Source organism: Mustela lutreola, chromosome 12 (assembly GCF_030435805.1).
Source record: "Mustela lutreola isolate mMusLut2 chromosome 12, mMusLut2.pri, whole genome shotgun sequence".
NCBI classification, from domain to species: Eukaryota; Metazoa; Chordata; class Mammalia; order Carnivora; family Mustelidae; genus Mustela; species Mustela lutreola.
In genome coordinates this window covers 83,654,678-83,668,155 of record NC_081301.1, presented here as the reverse complement: position 1 = coordinate 83,668,155, position 13,478 = coordinate 83,654,678, and the positions used below count along the sequence as shown (strand labels likewise).

At 39.5% G+C, this 13,478-nt stretch overlaps 1 protein-coding gene across 2 annotated transcripts in view; it reads left to right on the top strand.

Moving 5' to 3' along the window:
* The window catches only part of PCSK5 (proprotein convertase subtilisin/kexin type 5), a 452,950-nt gene that overhangs the window by 354,386 nt on the left and 85,086 nt on the right, over nt 1-13,478 (top strand). For both annotated transcript variants that reach the window (XM_059143276.1, XM_059143274.1), the window contains exons 23-24: nt 3,910-4,116; nt 10,916-10,984. In XM_059143276.1, the coding sequence (XP_058999259.1) occupies nt 3,910-4,116; nt 10,916-10,984 (276 nt within the window). The remainder of the gene's footprint in view (nt 1-3,909; nt 4,117-10,915; nt 10,985-13,478) is intronic.

Below are 13,478 nucleotides of genomic sequence, written 5' to 3'. Positions count from 1 at the left end.
CACTTCTCAGTTTTTTTGTTTAAAAGTCTATGTTTACTCCCTATCTTAATAAAAGTTCACCTGTGGAAGTTACTACACATAGTGGTCCTGGGACAAGACAATAAATGGTTGCATGATGCTTGCCTTCAAGGAGTTGACAGCCTAACAGAGGGATCTGTGCTAATAATGGATTATAAACACAAGAAAATATTAAAGACCAAAGGAAGGAAGGAATCCTACCACAAGTCAGAGAAGAAACATCACCTTCAGCTCTCGTGAGCGGGAAGGCCTTGCCAGAGGGGGCATTGTTGAGCGGCTCTGATTTCCCTCCTTTGCAGAGCATGTCATCCCTAGGACATACCTGAGCACCGCCAATACAGGAAACAGTGGCAAAGACAAGGGATCTCTGACCTGAGGCAGTTCCATACCAACAGGCTTTGATACTGAGGGACGCTTAGGTGGCTCAGTCAGTTGGGCCTCGAACTCTTGGTTTTGGCTCAGGTCATGATCTCGGAGAGTTGCAGGCTCAAGCCCTGTGACAGGCTCCACATTGTGCACAGAGTCTGCTTGAAATTCTTCCTCCCTCCCTCTCCCTTCCACTCTGCTCCTCCCCTTGCTCTCTCTCTCTCTCTTTCAGATAAATACATAAATAAAATCGTTAAAAAAAATTAAAAGGCTGAAATCCTCTGGCTATAGGGTGCCGCCTACACACGAGTGCCTCCCAGCAGTTCACAGAAATTTCACCTTTGCTTAACTGTAATTTTGTTAAGATTTAGGTCTGAATCCTTTTTGGAAATACAGACCTCCAGCCCTGGGAGTGAAGATTCCCTCTAATGTTCTTGTCCAGATTTGTCCTCTATGAAATTGAACCCAAAACTAAATTTGACCAATCACACAACAGCTACAGGAAGAAAAATGTTGAAGTAAACTTTATAGTTTATTTTCAGAATCTCTCAGCCTTTCTTTTTTTTTAAGATTATGATTTTATTTATTTCTTTGAGAGAGAGAGAGCATGAGCAGGGGGTAGGTGCAGAGGGAAGGGAGAAGCAGACGCCCCACTGAGCAGGGAGTGCATCGTGAAACCCAATCCCAGGACCCTGGATCATGACCTGAGTTGAAGGCGAACACTTAACTGACTGAGCCATCCAGGGGTTCCCTCAGCCGTCTTCACATGAGTCCACATTCTCTTCTAATGAAATTAGCTGCTCTAGAAACAGCTAATTGCTCTTAAGTATAAATGAAAGCCAATCTCAGAGTTTCTTGCACTTTCATTCTTGTCTCATATTATCACATGAAAGGTTTGCACCTAACAAAAATATCAGCCCTTCTGTTACTAGAACCAGCTTCTCTTACATATTGTCACAATAATTTAAATTCTGAGACTCTAGTCAAGTGGCCAAAAATGTATGCATGGTAATTTAAATCCGTGGGACATCCAAATTACCAGTGAAAACTAAAACTGCCATACTACCCAGGCTATTAGAAACTTGAGCACATCTTGGGGTAATCCTAGACCAAACCTTGGGAAAATCTGCCCATGATCAAGGCATCTAAGTTAACTCCTTTACAGGGTCCGTGTATTTCAAATACCAAGACCATCCAAATCTGTTTGTTTGGTTTTTTTTTTAACTCAAATGGCAATACCCAAAGTGGTTCAAATAACAAAGCCATGTCTGAATAATATAAATGGGATTGGAGAACATTTCATCTGGTATTGAAACCCATCACTGTTAATTTTTATTTTTAGATTATTAATCCAGTTGGTTACATTAGAAAAATGGGAATATTGCTAAATATTAATGCACTTAGCTACTCAATCATTCCTACAATAAATAAGTATTTAGAACTCTGTATATGCCAGGCTGCCCCCAAGCCTCTGGATCCTGAGGTGATGTCATGTCAGGGTGTAGGGGACGGACAGCAACGGCTGAATGGAGGAGGGAGTAACTTCTCACTGTTCTCCTCAGATCTTCCTAACTATATCTCAGAAGTTTGGCCCTCTGAAAAACAGGATCTTTTCTGAATGAGTCTTGGTGGAAATGAGGTTTGCTAGGGTTTCATAAGGTGTCTGAGAAGAACATAGCTTGGAATGTTCGCCCTTTTGTGGTGTCAAGATTCCACGTTCTACCAGGTCAGGGGTTTGGGCTCCCTATCATCCCCAAATGCACATGACATCCTCCCAAACACTCTCCTTCCCTTAGAGGAGAATGTTCTTCCAACTCAAACTTGGAGAGGGCTGACACTTTGTTGCACCCGCCTAGGGAAGTCCTCTTTATTGCCTTTGTCCCATGGGAACCAGCAGACTTCAGGTTGGAAATCACAAACACTAAAGAGGTAGCTTCAGAGCCCATAATCCAAGGGTGTGATTTTTAAACTGGATTTGAACTAGGGATTTAGTTAAGGACAAAACACTGGGTTAGATCATTTGAGAGTGCCACGTTTAGGGAAATACTTGAAATACAGAATGTTTAGGGAAATACAGAAATACTTGAATGCTGGCAAGGACTATTACACTAATGTTAAGATTCTGCTTTTGCAACATGGGGAGAGTGATATCTTTAGCCACAGATTCAGCAGCCTTGCACCTTGAAGGTCAATGGTTCTGGATCTCCACGTAGAGTATCACGAGTGAACACTAGCCCTAGTTATTTGGGGAAACACAAGTCAGCTGTTCTGCAGAAGCAGGAGCATATGGGAGACTTGATCCAGAGAAGACAGATCTCTACACACACTCAGCACACACAAAAAAAACTCCAGGAGGGCAAAGGCAGGGGACCTCCAGGCACATTTCGTTCATCTTGTTTTATGTGTATACAAACTTATTCTAACCCTTTGTCATTCAGTGTGAGTTTATAATTGGTTCGAATTTTCTATTCCCTCCAAAAGCAACTTCCCTTAGTCTCGTATTAGACATACTGCTAATTCTTTCCATGTAGACTCCAGTGTTGACAGAAGCTCAGGACTCCCAGAAATCCATTTAAGGAGTCAAAAAGGTGACCGTCATCCTACGCTGTCACCGTAGGAACTGGCAGCCATGCAAAAATTCAGACTTTTGGACAGTTAATACAAGTGTGTGATTTTGATAACCGAATTCAAAACCTTTCTAAAAATCGGGACTCTCAAAGAAACCGTTCTATCAGGAAGCCTTTGTTTATTCTCATAGGATCCCCACAGCTCCCAAGTCTGAGACCCTCCACAGAAACCAAAAGGAGCCCTTGGGAAAGTTAAACACTTTCTGATTCATAGTTACTCACAGAATGTGGCTTCTGCTTTTACAGCGACATCCCAGATGGTAGTCCCGACTCACTCAAATGTACAAAATACTGAAAAATTATTCCCTGCAAGGAAAACTTCTCGACCATAAGCATATAGATGTTGAACTTTTCATTAAATGCATTCTTATACTCCTGGTCCCCTAGAAGCCAAAGTGCTCAGTTACATCTTTCTTTTAAAATGGGGCACCTAGGTGGCTCAATGGGTTAAAGCCTCTGCCTTTGGCTCAGGTCATGATCTCAGGGTCCTGGGATGGAGCCCCACATCAGGCTCTCTGCTCAGCAGGGGGCCTGCTTCCCTTCCCCTCTCTCTCTGCCTGCCTCTCTGCCTACCTGTGATCTCTGTCAAAAAAATAAATAAAATCTTTAAAAAAAAATTTTTTTAGGATGCCTGGGTGGCTCAGTGGGTTAAAGCCTCTGCCTTCGGCTCAGGTCATGATTTCAAGTCCTGGAATCGAGCCCCGCATCGGGCTCTCTGTTCAGCAGGGAGCCTGCTTCCCCCTCTCTCTCTCTGCCTGCCTCTCTGCCTACTTGTGATCTCTGTCTGTCAAATAAATGAATAAAATATTTTAAAAAAAATTTAAATCTTAGGTTATATTAGTTTCACAGTTAATTTTGTACATTTTTCTTCTTTTTGGCTGCCCCTCCATCTGTTCAGATAAGCTTGGCCAGGAGCGCTTCCTGTATCAGGGGGAGTGTTGGGAGAGCTGCCCAGCAGGCCACTATCCTGCCGAGGGGCACACCTGCCTGCCCTGCTCAGACAACTGTGAACTTTGTCACCGTGCACACATCTGCACACGATGCATGGATGGCTACTTCATAGTGCCCAGCAACCACACCTGCCAGAAGTTGGAGTGTGGACAAGGTAAGGCTGCTCTGGGCCAGTCTTATACCAGGAGGTAGCATGAGGGGCTCTACCTCGGGATGGCTCTGAGATTTGAATTGACCTCCTGGCTTTAATGTTGGCACCTGGGATGACTTTGTGTGACTGTATGTCCAGTGGGGACACTGATGGCTGCTCCTCCCTCTTCCTCTACACACCTTTCTCTGGGTCTCTTCAGACACATTCCAGAGACACAGTAATGCAGCTGATCACAGAGACATTGATATTGAATCAAGGGTTTGTGGGTGGGGTATAATGGAGAGGAAATCAAATCAGAATTTGAAGGTCCTGACCAACAATTTTCTCCTTTCCTATTACTAGTTATGAGACCCTGCGCAAAATGAGTCTAATTTCTCTATGCCTTTTATTCTTCGTGTGGGAAAGGGTGAGCATTGCACCAAGCTGGTTGCTGTGAGAAGCTGATGAGAATAAGCTTACCTAAAGCTACTTGAAAATATGAAATGTCCTATAAATTGTATGTGTTATTGCTACAGCCCAATTTCATATCTTACATGGGAAGGAGATTAAAAAACAGGACTTAAATTTTTTGTTCTTTTCCATGTAAGAATGTTACAGATTTTCTCTGCTCTATATAAGAATTATGCCTGGTCTGGTGCTAAAAAGAGCTCCAAGATGTTTCTAGAATAATTAAGACATTCATTCCTTTTTCTGCTTTATGTTCACTAATGTAGTGTAGGATTTAAGTCTTGAAAAAATAATTTGGGAAGGCAGATTTTTTAAAGACAGAGTCTGTTCACTTATATACCCAATTCCATACTCCCAGAAATGGAACTTATTTTTTTAATAAAATCTACCATCTTTATGTCAAAACTAGTTGCATGGCATATAGCTCGACTTACTCTGTTTGTACCAATCAATCTGATCCAACCTATTAAATGAATGGAAAGAGATTAGAAGGGGGATTCAGGGTGGGAGTGTAAAAAGACTTTGAACTCATCTCTTTCTACAGATACTATAATTTTATGGCTACATGCCGAATAATTTCCCTCCAAAAAGGACCTGAGAACTAGATAAACAGCACCTCTACAACTAAAGATAAAAGAGACACATCAAGGGGAACCTAGGTGACTCAGTCAGTTAAGCACCGAACTCTTGGTTTTGGCTCAGGTCATGATCTCATAGTCATGAGATCAGGCTCTGTGATGAGTGAGGAGTCTGCTTCAGATTCTCTCTGCTTCTCCCTCTTTGCTCCTCTCCCAACTCATTTGCACTCTCTCTTACTAAAATAAATAAAATCTTTTTTAAAAAGACAGAGGGACACAACAAGACACAGAAAAAATATTCAAAGAAATAATGGTTAGAAACTTCTCTAACCTGGGGAAGAAAACAGACATCTAGGCCCTGGAATCCCAGAGAATTCCAAATAAGAGGAACCCAAAGAGAACCACACCAAGATACATAATTAAAATGGTAAGAGTTAAGAGAGAGAATCTAAAAAGAGGTGCAGAAAAACGATTTATTTGTTTATTAAACAAACGATTTATTTTACAAAGAAAACTCATATGCTTATTAGAAAAATTTTCAGGGGCGCCTGGGTGGCTCAGTGGGTTAAGCCTCTGCCTTCGGCTCGGGTCGTGATCCCAGGGTCCTGGGATCGGGCCCCACATCGGGCTCTCTGCTTCGAAGGGAGCCTGCTTCCTCCTCTCTCTGCCTGCCTCTCTGTCTACTTGTGAGCTCTGTCTGTCAAATAAATAAAATCTTTAGGAAAAAAAAAAAAAAAAGAAAATTTTTCAGCAGAAATTTTATAGGCCAGAAGGGAGTAGCAGATTCAAAGTGGTGAAAGAAAAAAATTTCCAACCAAAAATTGTCTACTTGCAAAGGTTATCCTTCAGGATGAAGGAGAGGCTAGGAGTTTTCCAGATAAGCAAAATCTAAAGGAGATCATTACTACTAAAACAGCTTTACAAGAAACGGTAAGGAGATTTCTCTAAACTAAAAAGAAAAGACACTAATAATATGAAAACATATGAAAGTATTAATCTTATTGGAAAAGGTAAATACATGATAAAGGTAGTGAATAGTGAATCTATCACTTACAAAGTAAGTTTAAGGTTAAAAGACAAAAATAGTATAATTAATTAAAATTAAAATAATTATGGATGCATAAAATTAAAAGATGTAATGTATGTCACCGAAATTATAAAATGTGGAGCTTTGGAATGTGTTCAAAATTAAGATGCTGTCAACTTTAAAAAACCTCTTATATACATGGGATATTATATGTGGACCTCATGGTAACCACAAAGGAAAAAGACCATAGTAAATATTCAAAAGAAAATGAGGAAGGAATCTAAACATAACACTAAAGAAGGCCACCAGACCACAAGGGAAGAGAGAGGAACTTCAAAAACAACCAGGAGACAATAATCAAAATGACAGTAAGTATATACTTGCCCATAATTACTTTATATGTAAATGGACTAAATTCACCATTCAAAAGATACTATATAGCTAGAGCTATCTTGAGAAAGAAGAACAAAGCTGGAGATATCACATTCCCTTACTTCAAACTATACTACAAAGCTATAGTATTCAAAACAATATGGTGCTGGCACACCAAAAAAAGAAAAAAAAAGAAAAAGAAAAAGGACATGTAAGTTGAACAGAACTGAGAGCCCAGAAATAGACCCATGCATATATGGACAATTGATTATGAAGAAAGAACCAAGAACATACAAAGGAGAAAAGAATCTTTTCGATAAATGGTGCCAAGAGAACTGGTGAGCTACATGCAAAAGAATGAATGTGGACCACTTCATTGTACCATACACAAAAATTAACTAAAAATTCATTAAAGACTCATCTAAAGTAGACAAACTGATGGCCAATGAGCACAAGAAAAGATGTTCAGCATCACTAGTTTTCAGGGAAACACAAATCAAAACCACAATGAGATATCACCTCATACCCATTAGAATGGCTATTACCAAAAGACAAAAATCACAAGTGTTAGAGAGAATGCAAAGAAAAGGAAACCCTCATACACTGTTAGTGGGAATGTAATTTGATGTAGTCCCTGTGGAAAACATATGGATAGTCCTCAAAAAATTAAGAATAAAACTACCACATGATCCAGTTACAACACTACTGGGTTTTTATCCAAAAAACAAGAAAACGCAAATTTGAAAAGATATACTCATCCCTGTGTTCATTATGGCATTTACAATAGCCAAAAACCTGAAAATAGCTAAATGTTCACCAGTAGATGAATGGATAAAGTTGATCCATTAAAAAAAAGAATAAAATGTTGCCATTTACAATATGGATGGGCCATGAGGGTATTGTGCTTGTGGAATAAATCAGGAGAAAGACAAATACCATATGATTTCACTCATATGTAGAATCTAAGACACAAAACAAAACTGATAGATACAGAGAACAGACTCATGGTTACCAGAGAGAAGAGGGTGTGGGCTGGGAGAAAGGGCTGAAGGGGACCAACTATAGGGTGATGCATGGTAACTGGATTTTGAGGGTGATCACTTTGCAATATATACAGATATCAAATTATACTATAGACCGGAAACACATAATTTAAAAAATACATTAAGAAATATTCAGAAAATAAAAATGGATCTTGGAAATTTTTTTTGAAAATTATAGAATAGGATGTGAGGGCGATCTGGCTGCGACATCTGTCACCCCATTGATCGCCAGGGTTGATTCGGCTGATCTGGCTGGCTAGGCGGGGGTCCCCTTCCTCCCTCACCGCTCCATGTGCGTCCCTCCCGAAGCTGCGCGCTCGGTCGAAGAGGACGACCTTCCCCGATAGAGGAGAGGACCGTTCTTCGGTCAAGGGTATACGAGTAGCTGCGCTCCCCTGCTAGAACCTCCAAACAAGCTCTCAAGGTCCATTTGTAGGAGAACGTAGGGTAGTCAAGCTTCCAAGACTCCAGACACATCCAAATGAGGCGCTGCAAAAAAAAAAAAAAAAAAAAAAAAAATTAAAAAAGAAAATTATAGAATAAAGTGGGGGGACACCTGGGTGGCTCAGGTGATTAGGCATCAGACTGTAGGTTTTGGTTCAAGTCAAGATCTCATGGATAATGAGATCAAGCCCCACACTGGGCTTCATGCTCAGTGGAGAGTCTGAGATTCTCTCCCTCTGCCCTCGCCCAATTTATGCACACAGATGAGTGGCAGGGGTGGGGGGGGGGGGCTCTGTCTGTCTCAAATAAATAAATCTTTAAAAACAACTATAGTGGGGCACCTGGGTGGCTCAGTCAGTTAAGCATCTGCCTTCAGCTCGAGTCACAATCTGCAGGTCCTGGGATCAAACCCTCCATCAGGCTCCCTGCTCAGCGGGGAATCTGCTTCTCTCTCTCTCACTCTCTGTACCTCTGCCCCACCCCTGCTTGTTCTCTCTCTCTCAACTGAATAAGTAAAATCTTTTAAAAATTTTTTCAAAAAACTTTCAAAAATCAATTATAGAAGAATGGAAATGAAGGGGGGAAAGGATTTTTAAAAAACTTTAAAATCACTGAGACAGTAGAACTAAAATAAAAAGTAAAAGTAGAAAATGGAGAAGAGGGAAGAAAAATTCAGGGTCAACCCAGGAATTCAAATAATTTAGGTTTTTAAAGAGTAAACAGCAAAAACATAATAGAGAACATTAACAAAGAAATAATTCAGAAAATTACCCCAGAACTGAAAGGCATGAATTTCCAGATTGAACAAGCCTTCTGCATGTACGGCATAATGGATTTTAAAAAGACACACACCAAGGCACATTATTGTAAGAATTTGGAAAGTAGATTTCTATTTTTGGCAAAAGGAAAACCCTATAAACTCTTATGAGTAAAAAAGCAGGTCATACAAGAAGGATTGGCTATCAGAATGACAACTTCTCAACAATACTGGGAACTAAAACATAAAAATGGAACAAAAACTTCAAACTTTTGAGAAAAGAAACCATTTCTCTTTTTAATCCTAAATTCAGTCAAGCCATGAGTCATGTGTGAGGGTTAAAAAAAAGAGTATTGTCATGCAAGTTTTCCAAAACTTTACCTCCCATGCATCCTCTCTTGGGATAATTACTTGTAAAGGGTACATTCCACAAAAAAAATAGAACAGGAATTTGAAAATATAAGGTCCAGAAAATGGGGCATCAAAGGAAGACAGGGATGAAAGGAATCCTCAGGATGACAGTAAAAAGATACAAATACAAAGGAAACAGTGAACAAAACAAAAAGGCAACCCATGGAGTGGAGAAAATATTCACAAATGACACCACAGTCAAAGGGCTGATATCCAAGATCTGTAAAGATCTTCTCAAACTCAACACCCAACAACAGACAATCAAGTCAAAAAATGGACAGAAGACATGAACAGACACTTCTCCAAAGAAGACAAACAAATGGCCAGCAGACACATGAAAAAATGCTCATCATCATTAGCCATCTAGGAAATTCAAATCAAAATAAATTTGATTTATTATTTATATTATTATTTGTTATTTATTATTTGATTCTTACACCAGTTAGAATCACAAAGATTAACAAGGCAAGAAACAACAAGTGTTGGAGAGGATGTGGAGAAAGGGGAACCCACTTACACTGTTGGTGGGAATGCAAGTTGGTGCAGTCATTTTGGAAAACAGTGTGGAGATTCCTCAAAAAATTAAAAACAGAGCTATCCTATGACCTGGCAATTGCACTACTGGGTATTTACCCCAAAGATACAGATGTAGTGAAAAGAAGGGCCATCGGTACCCCAATGTTCATAGCAGCAATGGCCACAGTCACCAAACTGTGGAAAGAGCCAAGATGCCCTTCAAAAGACGAATGGATAAAGAAGATGTGGTCCATATATACAATGGAGTATTACGCCTCCATCAGAAAGGATGAATACCCATCTTTTGTATCAGCATGGACGAGACTGGAAGAGATTTTGCTGAGTGAAATAAGTCAAGCAGAGAGAGTCAATTATCATATGGTTTCACTTACATGTGGAACATAAGGAATAACATGAAGGCCATGAGGAGAAGGAAATGAAAAGTGAAGCGGGGGCAATTAAAGAGGGAGACGAACCATGAGAGACTGTGGACTCTGAGAAACAAACTGAGGGTTTAAGAGGGGAGGAGGTGGGGAGACGGTGCGCCTGGTGGTGGGTATTAAGGAGGGCACGTATTGCATGGAGCACTGGGTGTAATACATAAACAGTGAATCTTGGAACACTACATCAAGAACTAATGCTATATAGTGACTAACATAACACAATAAAAAAAATTTAAAAACAAACAAAATAAACTAAGCAAGAGCTGGGAGATTTCTACTTGTACAGTTGAGGATGAATTAAGGACAGATACTCTAAAAATAAAAAAGAAGCCAGAAAAATAGCAGCATAAGAGAAAACAAAAAGGTATACAAGAGCCCAAATATCATCAAAATATGAATAATAATAGAATAATCATATTATAAATATTACAAACACTATAAATACTAAATATTAATCAAGCAAAATTTATCATTTGGGAGGATGGAAAGTATGTCTATGTCTGTTGGAATGGTGGTGAAACAAAGCTAGTCTTTACCACTACAGGTAATGCCTAAGAATAAAATCAAGAGGTAGGTAGCATCATAATCATGTCATTTAGACATCTGGAGGTTAAAAACAAAGCAACAGCTAAAAGAATTAAAATTCATTGTCTCTGAGAAAAGGAAAGGGCAGAAAGCAAGTTACATGCCAACATATTTTCATAGCAATGAACGCATCTCCACTCAGCAAAAATGAATCGTTATTTCTCACTCTTCCTATATAGGTGAAGTTCAAGACCCAGACTATGAAGAATGTGTGCCTTGTGAAGAAGGATGTCTGGGATGCAGCTTGGGTATGCCACATTGTTTTTGTTACCTTAAGAGTTGACATAGTTTTTTTTTTTCTCTTTTTTCCCACACCTCTTGATTTTTTCAGCAGGAATGTCATTGTTACCACCAGTAAAGCCAAGTTTAAGGAAAGGACAAGCATCTTTTCCTCTGGTCGTTAGCTGTCTGGCAAGGGATACCTTCAGCAACCATGTTTCTAGTTACATAGGATGTGGCCTCTCCTTGGCTTCTCAGGGTCACAAATAAAGAGATAAACCATGGTGGGAGAAAGAAACTCAAGCAAAGAAGTGCCTAATTAATCTAATTTATTTGGCATGTTATTCACAAACCCCCAAGTTTGGGGGTTTTCCTTTGCAGAAATGACTCCATTGGCTGAAGCCTAAGACAACTCTTTGAGAAGAAAGCAATGTGGTGACTGAGTTGAAACCCCCACCATACAATGAACAGTCCTCGTCAGTCTTCCGTATCATTCTCTAATTCAAATCGCTGATCCATTTCTCCCCACGCATGCCTGGTTTTCCTGTGGTAAGGAGGAGACGGACAGTCTGTACAACACAGAACTATTGTAATGGATATAAAATGAAATATATGGAGACCACCAAATTCCAGGAATGTATCTTAATGTAAATTTAATCAAGATACTGAAAATTATTAATGCTTGGGTCTGTAGATCTTTGGGAGGAAACCCAAGCTAAATTAAAGACAGAGTAATTTCTGTTCATGGAGTTTCTCTATGACTGGCTAACTCTTCCTTCTAAAACTTTAATGTGCACACAAATCCCATAGGGGATTTGTCAAAATGCAAATTCTGATTCACAGGTCTGGGTCGGGCCTGAGAATTACCTTTCTAATAAGCTGCCTCGTGAAGCCAAGGCTTCAGCAAACACTCATGAGGTTGCAAGAGGTCAGGCTCTGCCAGGATTAAGTAAACTTTTTATCAACTTGACCTAAAGGATTTCCTTGAATTCTTAAATATTATACATGAATTATAATTTGTCTGATGGCTGTCACAGATTCTCTCTGCCCTCAGTGGAAATGATGCATTTTTATAATATCATAATGAAACAGAGGTTTTAGGAACTTGAATACCATTCTCCCATTACTTTCCATTATGAAGTGGGGCATATATTATTGGAAAATAAAATCTAATAATGAAATCACACTTAGGAAGGGGTTAACATTTACAGCAAGAGATTTAAAGGCAAAGGTGCTAATTTTCTGGGAAGCAAAAATAGACCTAAACAGACGTAATAAAAGTACTAAAATTGAAAAGATAAGCAAATTCCAGAGTTATCTTGTAAAGTGACAGGAGGTGGTCTTCCTTGCAGGGAGCAGGGATAAATGTCCTGACTATCTTAAGTCCAAACTATATTCGTCCATTAGATTTCATATTCCAGCTAATTTTTGTGGTTTCCTTTTGCACCTTTGTTGTTATTGTATGTTGTGTGAACATGCCAGCATCTTTGTGTATCACAGAAGGGGTGTGGTTGTGTGTGTGTGTGTGTGTGTGCGCGCGCGCCTACTGTAAAATCCCAAAACCGGGAAACAGTGACAACCACAGTCACTAGGGATCTACATTACGCCCACCCTTCGCTTAGCTGATGTAGCTCCAGACAAGACCAAGTTCAGCCACTGGAAAATAAAATCCTTATTAGACGTAGGCCATTTGGGGACTTAAAATCCAAAAGAATCAACTTGCAAAAAGAGGTAAGTTAAAAAGTTTGATTCACTCTGCAAAGTGCTACTGAAACATTTAGTTCATTTACTCTTTTACGAAAATTTAATGGTTTAAAATGTGTTGAGTGCTCCCTGTGGCACCGGGAATTCCGAATTGAAATGGTTGTGATCCTACTGTAAGGCCCTCTCTGGCTGGTCCATGTAACCTGGAACTAAATCTTGTACAAGGCAAGCTGCCACAATACAGAGAGGTACAGTGTTCTGTGGGATCACAGGAGAGTGCCTAGGACATTCTAAATGCTGCTAAATTCTCATTTTAAATTAGAAATTTTGTCTTATGAAGTCTCTATACGTTGGACCTTGTGAATTTTTAGGTTGCCCTGGCTGAATTCGATTATCACCTTATTTGCGGAGTCTTTGTCACTTTTTGTACCTGAGTTAAATCTCTTTTCTTGCTTCCAATTGTTTCTAGGCCAGCAATAATATTTTTTTAAAGCTGATCTGTATAATATTTGGTGCATACATACCCTTCTGCCTCACTAAATTACTTAGCATAAGCTCTATGACTTATACACTGTGCTACGAAAAGAGCTAACAGCAGGCCTAGGATATAATAAAGGTACAATAAATTTATCATGTACAATGTTTGTTGAACTGAACTTAGAGTTGCCAAAACTTAAAGTGGAGATGCATGGCTCAGGATATCAAGGGATCTAGAAATGAGGTTTTCTCTATTCAAACTTTGTCTGTGGGCCAAGAAGAGGAAATAAATCATATAATAAAGAAATAAATCATTTTTCATAAAATATTAGAACTATATGG